Source organism: Molothrus ater, chromosome 25, assembly GCF_012460135.2.
Source record: "Molothrus ater isolate BHLD 08-10-18 breed brown headed cowbird chromosome 25, BPBGC_Mater_1.1, whole genome shotgun sequence".
Taxonomy (NCBI): domain Eukaryota; kingdom Metazoa; phylum Chordata; class Aves; order Passeriformes; family Icteridae; genus Molothrus; species Molothrus ater.
In genome coordinates, this window is record NC_050502.2 from 5345329 (window position 1) to 5351325 (window position 5997).

Genomic DNA, 5997 nt, shown 5'->3' on the forward strand with positions numbered 1-5997 from the left:
GAGGGGGGAGCGGGGGGGGGGGGGAAAAGTGGGTGCGCGCGCCGCCGCCGCCGCCGGCACTGCGCCTGCGCCGCTCCGCCCCGCGGCGCGCGGCACGCGACGTCACCCCCCGGCTGGCGTCACCCCACGCGCGGCGCGGGGCGGGGCCGCGTGCCCGCGGGGGGGAGGGAGGGAGCGCGGCAAGGGCGAGGGAGCGGGGCCGAGCATGCAAATGAGCGCGGCGCGTGACTCGGGGGCTCCGCGCGGGCTCTGCTGCGTCACAGCGGGGCGGGGCGACCGCTCGGCTCCGCCCACATTCGCGCGCTGCCTTCCATATATGGCGGCGAGCGCGCGTGTTTGTGTATGCAGATGAGCATCCGTGACGTCATGCGGCGCCATGCAAATGAGAGGCGCAATGCTCGACGGGAGCACCTTTGGTGTTTTTTTCCGCCTAAAAATGATGTTTTTCATGCAGTTTTCGACCGCGCGAGGCTGCTCCGTGCGCGGCCGGCAATCGGAACCACCGGGTGTGTTCCGCGAGGAGAACACAAAGAGCGAGCAGAACACGCTTTGGCAGCGCCGGGGGCCCCAACGAACCCTGCGCGCCGGCGAGCGCTGCCGGGGCTGTGGGCGGGTGATGGTGGGGTGACCAGGGACAGACGGGCGGGCGCGGGATGGCTCCACCTGCCGGGCGAGGAAAACGACATGGCGGAACTCATCACTGTCACTTCCGGCCCTACGGCAGCCGGCGGGAGTCAAGCGGCGGCGCTGTGTGAGCGCGTCACTGCGCGTGTGCGCCACTTCCGGCTGGCGGCGGCGGGAGCACCATGCCCAAGTGAGTCCGGGAGGCCGGGCCGGGGCTCCTCGGGCGTCCCGGGTGGGGGTCCTGGACGGGGGTCGCTGCTTCTCGAGGATCTTGGTGCTCCCCGTGAGCCCAGGGGCGCGGATGACCGAGCGGGCCGAGCCCTGGCGCCCTGCGAGGTCGTTCCCTGGGCTCCCTTAACGCTCACAGTGTTAATATAATAAGGTCTGTCAGAGTCTGAGTCTGTCAGAGCTCAGGGAGCAGCTGGAATAATAATAATATTATTATTCCAGCTGCTCCCTAATAATAATATAATATTAATGATAATATTAATAATAATGATAAAATAACATGTTCGTATTATCATTAATAATTATCAATAACATAATAAGGCTTTTAATAATAACAGGACTTTTCCCCCGCAGGTTTTACTGTGATTACTGTGACACGTACCTCACCCATGACTCGGTGAGTACCAAATCCTCTGCTTCAATTCTTTGGCGTGTCAAGAACGTTAAAATAAAAGTTACCTCGGCTAAAAGCAGCTCCTGTGGGTACAGCGGTGTTCCTTCGTGTTCTCCCCTTCCACGCAAAAAAGAAGGAGAACGTGCCATGCCCCTGGTGTTCTCCAGCAGGGCAGTGGCAGGGTCAGAGACGGCAGCTCAGGGGCCTTGGGGCAGCCTTTGGAGAGTCAACACTTATGTGCTGATAAAAATGTATATAAGAGTTTTGTACATCACCCCTCTGCTTCCTGGGCGCAGAAACAAACCTGCTTTATGCTGCTAAATTAGACGTGTTTAAAATCATGAGGAACACTGGTAATCTTAGGGTTTCTGTGGCCTTTCCCAGCCCTCCGTGAGAAAAACCCACTGCAGTGGCCGGAAGCACAAGGAGAACGTGAAGGATTACTACCAGAAATGGATGGAGGAGCAAGCCCAGAGCCTGATTGACAAAACAAGTAAGGCCAATCTTTCTGTGACCCCGCCTGCCTCCCCATTCCTTCCCCTGCCTTTCCTCCAGCTGCTGCTCCCTGCTTCCACCTTGACCTTTCCTCACTTCCCTGGGGAGTCTTTGCTCAGGGAGTCGTGAGTAAAATCTTGGAGTGTGGATTTTGAGTTCCTCAGGTTTTGGGCTGTCCTGGGGCCACCTGAGAGCTTTGCCTACCACATAAGAGCTGAAGTTTCTTCCCAGGGCTGGTGGCAGTGGCTCCATGTCACTGTTCATGAGGGCTCTCAGTGATATCCTGCAGGGCCACATTACAAACTTGTGCTGCTTGGCAGTGCCACATTTTTGCTAAGAGCATGGACAAAAATTCCAAAAGATAGGAAAACAGACATAAAAATGTGTGGATTGTTGCATTTTTCACGTGCTGGGATTGCCTGCCCTCAGTTCCCAATTGATGTTTTTTCCTGGCACTTAAAGGCTTAACTGAAGTGTGGCATTGATTCCTCTGTCACTTCAAGAGGTCCTTTTTCCTCTGTGAAAGAAACACAAACAGCAGATTAGCTTTGTGGCAGCACTCCTTGGCTTGTGGGATAGCTCAGGTTGGACAGGACCCCTCAGGATCACTGATCCCACCCCCAGCTCCGTGCAGGACTGCCTGAGACCAAACCATGTGAGCAGCAGCATCTTCCAGCTGCTCCCTGAGCTCTGACAGACTCAGAGCTGTGCTCACTCCCCTGGGGAGTGTTCAGTGCCCAACCACCTCTGGGTGAAGAGTTTTCCTAAAACATCCAGTCCGGATTTCCCCGAACTCATCCTCACTCTGTTTTCCTTGTGATGCTTCCAACTTCCCCATCTTTTGCCTTCCTCCCACTCAATACCAGTGGAATTCCTCCCCTTCCTTGCCCCCCTTTTCCTGCTCTTTGCCCCCTCCCCAGCCCTGTCCCCATGTCCATTCCAGCACAGCATGTCCCGGTGGAACGCTGCGGATCCCGCCACGTGGTTGATTTTTGGTTTTTCCTCTCCCACCTCCCCTCCCTCCCGCCCTGCCCAGGGGTGTGACATCCACGCAGGAGCTTTCTAGTCCCAGCTGTAACAATAATTGTCTCCAGGAGTCTCAGGTGCTCCCCAGGTGCCAGGGATGTGTCCGGCGTGGGGACAGCAGCGCACGCAGCATGACGTGACCGCGGGGCATGACACGGACGAGCGACCCAGCCCTCCCTTCCTCGGCCTAGTAACTGGTGTTTTTTTTTCCCTGGGATTCTTTCTTTCCTTTTTTTTTTTTTTCTTTTCCCCCCCAATGTAGCGGCTGCATTCCAGCAAGGGAAAATTCCACCGACGCCGTTCTCGGCACCACCTCCGGCCGGAGCCATGATTCCACCTCCTCCCAGCATCCGTAAGTTTGGGGCACTTTGGGACTGGGGTCAGGGCCCTCTGGAGCTGTGTTGTTTGTGCCTTCAGCTTGGAAAGAAAAGACCTTTTAGCTTGAAGCCAAGCCATCTTGAGCTTGTGCTCCCAGGGTGTGAAGAAATTCTGTATAAGAGCAGCTCAGTCCTTACCGTGTCTGATTTCTGGGATGTTGAGTGCACCAGAAGCAGTGACAACCCCTCATTCCATGGGGGCTCCTGGGCAGGTGGCTCTGTTAAAACTGCACAGTGGGTTGGTTTGGGTTGGTTTTTTTAAATAGAAATCCCTTTGCTGACCTTTTGCCCTTGAGCTGGTGAAGGGCCCAGAGCCCTCCCAGGCCAGAGTGGCAGCTCCCTGTGCTGGGTGTGCACAGCTGGAGTTGGCAGCCAGCATATTCCTCCTCTGCTCACTTCTAGCACCTGGAATCAGGGCTGGAACGGAGGCAGCTGTAAAGCCACTGAGGCACTAGTTACTGCCACGTGCTGTGAGTGGCTGCAGTGCCCTTTGCTGGCTGAGAGTGCCCTGTGTGTAACTGTTGTGTCTGTCCAGCTGGCCCCCCCCGGCCCGGCATGATGCCAGCCCCACACATGGGGGGGCCCCCGATGATGCCAATGATGGGCCCACCTCCCCCAGGAATGATGCCAGGTTGGACCTGGTAAGTTTGGGATTGGGTAATTCTGCCATGGGGGGCTGGCTGGGGGGGTCTGGGGGGTGTTTCCTGTCCCACCATCCTGTCCCACTCAGGGCTGGGCTGGTCGTGCTCTGGTCACACCTGTGTCACTGCTACCCCTGCATGGGGAGATTACAACAATTTTACAACCACTCATTAAACCCCTTTGCTTCTCATTGAGAGTCACCAACCCCCTGTGCAGCTGGAATTATGGCTCTGAGAAGTCATAGCTGTTCTCCCTCTGCTCTGAGCAGTGATTGTTTAAGAGTTTGGTGCCTCCAGGTCTCAGGTTTTGCACAAGAGGTGCATTTTTTGCACTAAATGGTTTTTAGTGTTTAAAGCATCTCAGGGGAACGTATTCCATTGAAACAATGGGTCTGGAAAAGGCTTTATCAGAACTGTAAACTAAAATGTCTTTGATCCATTCCACTCCTGAGCTTCCTGGCATTTGAAGAATTCCCAAGGGATATCTTATTGGAACAGTTCCCAGAACAAATCTATGGGAACACACACACACACACGTGCACTGAAAGTAGTGAAGTGTCTTTGTAATTGTTGTCTTGCATTTGAAAGTGTTCTTTAAGTGTTTTTAAAGGCTCAAGATAAATGCACAATCTGTGATATTCAGCAGCCTGGCGAAAATAAATGGCAAAGTGGGATGGAAACCATTATTTCAGGGCTGTGCAGTAGAGCCCCTGCTTTTCCCTGGCAGAGGTGCTCAGTGCTTGTTTGTGAGCGCATGGGATGGTTTTGCAGCAGTTTTCTCCAAATTAACACATTTCCAGATCAGTAATTAAGCTGGTGTGTCTCTTGAGTGGCTGGAAATAAGTTGTGAGTGCATATTGTCAGAATGGGTGTATAACCCAGGGGCTCAGTTCCTCCTCTGCTGCTGGCTGAGCTCCTCAGGGAACAGAATCCATCTCAACAGCTGCCAGATCAGAGCTTACAGACTTGGAACATGGGAGTTCCCTGGAGCAGGGTAGAGAACCTGCCCTCTGTACAGTGTGAAATTTCCCTTCTCTGAGGGTGATGAGGCAGATGTTGCTGTGAAGAGAAGCTGTGGCTACCCCTGGATCCCTGGAAGTGTCCAAGGCCAGGTTGGATAGGACTTGGAGCAGCCTGGGATAGTGCAAGATGTCCCTGCCCCTGGTAGGGGAGTGGAAGTAAATCTTTAAGGTCCATCCCAACCCGTGTTCTACCATGACTGGGCAGTGGTGCTCCCAAGAGCAGTTCTCTAACCTGTCTCTCCCCTGGCAGCTCCTGGGATGAGGCCACCCATGGGAGGACACATGCCAATGATGCCAGGGCCTCCCATGATGAGACCCCCCTCCAGACCCATGATGGTGCCAACCAGGCCAGGAATGACCCGTCCAGACAGATAAAGATGGAGATGAAGCTGCCTTTTCATATTAGGACCTTCCCAATGACTAACACCACAGACCTGTGTCCCCGGGGCTTTGTACTCAGTGTGTGGAGAGATTCTGCTGTAACCTCAGCATACGAATGCACACACCCTGCACTGACTTGTACGAGGTCTGGCTTTTTGGGTGTCTCTTTAACTGTATTATTCCCCCCCCTCCCCGTTCAATGACAACAAGAATAAACATTGATGTTGTTTCCATATGGACTCGGAGCCTTGTTCAGAATTCTCTCCTGGGGAAGAAAATAAGGGTGGGAGGAGCACTGCTGGGCTGTGAGGGAAGTCAGGGCTGATGGGGAACCCCTGGGAATGGGGTCCTGGAGGATCCTGGGGTGGCTCCAGGGTGGTCTGGGGGTGATCCTAGGTTGGTTCTGGAGTGGGGTCTGGAGGGGAGTTCCAGGGTGGTCCCTGGAGGATCCCGGAGTGGGCTCCTGGGTTGGTCCTGGAGTGGGCTGCGGGAGGGGAGTCCTGAAGGATCCCGTGGTGGGTTCCTGGAGCTCTTGGCTTGGTCCTAGAGTGGGCTCCGGATGCGGGGCCCCAGAGCAGGTCCCTGGACGTCCAGGGGCTCACTGCGACCGCCCTCTCCCCGCACACGCCCGGAGCGCAAGGCTGGGGCGGTGCGGGAAGGAGCCGGCCGGGGGCGGAGCGGACGGGGACGGGCGGTGCGGGAAGGGGCCGGCCGGGGGCGGAGCGGACGGGACCGGGCGGTGCGGGAAGGGGCCGGCCGGGGGCGGTGCGGGAAGGGGCCGGCCGGGGCGGGCGGTGCGGGGCGGAGCG

General features: G+C 56.1%; 1 protein-coding gene across 3 annotated transcripts; it reads left to right on the forward strand.

Moving 5' to 3' along the window:
• Window positions 1-468: 468 nt before the first annotated feature.
• On the forward strand, window positions 469-5427 carry SNRPC (small nuclear ribonucleoprotein polypeptide C). 3 transcript variants are annotated; one of them, XM_036398567.2, is made up of 6 exons: window positions 469-814; window positions 1207-1249; window positions 1631-1739; window positions 3030-3119; window positions 3680-3775; window positions 5058-5182. In XM_036398567.2, the coding sequence occupies exons 1-6, from the start codon at window positions 807-809 to the stop codon at window positions 5180-5182; spliced, it is 471 nt and encodes a 156-aa protein (XP_036254460.1). In that variant the 5' UTR covers window positions 469-806. The 3 variants fall into 3 exon arrangements, with proteins under 3 accessions (XP_036254460.1, XP_036254458.1, XP_036254459.1); XM_036398565.2 differs by having other exon boundaries at window positions 715-814; window positions 3027-3119; window positions 3680-3785; window positions 5058-5427; XM_036398566.2 differs by having other exon boundaries at window positions 717-814; window positions 3680-3785; window positions 5058-5427.
• Window positions 5428-5997: the final 570 nt, after the last annotated feature.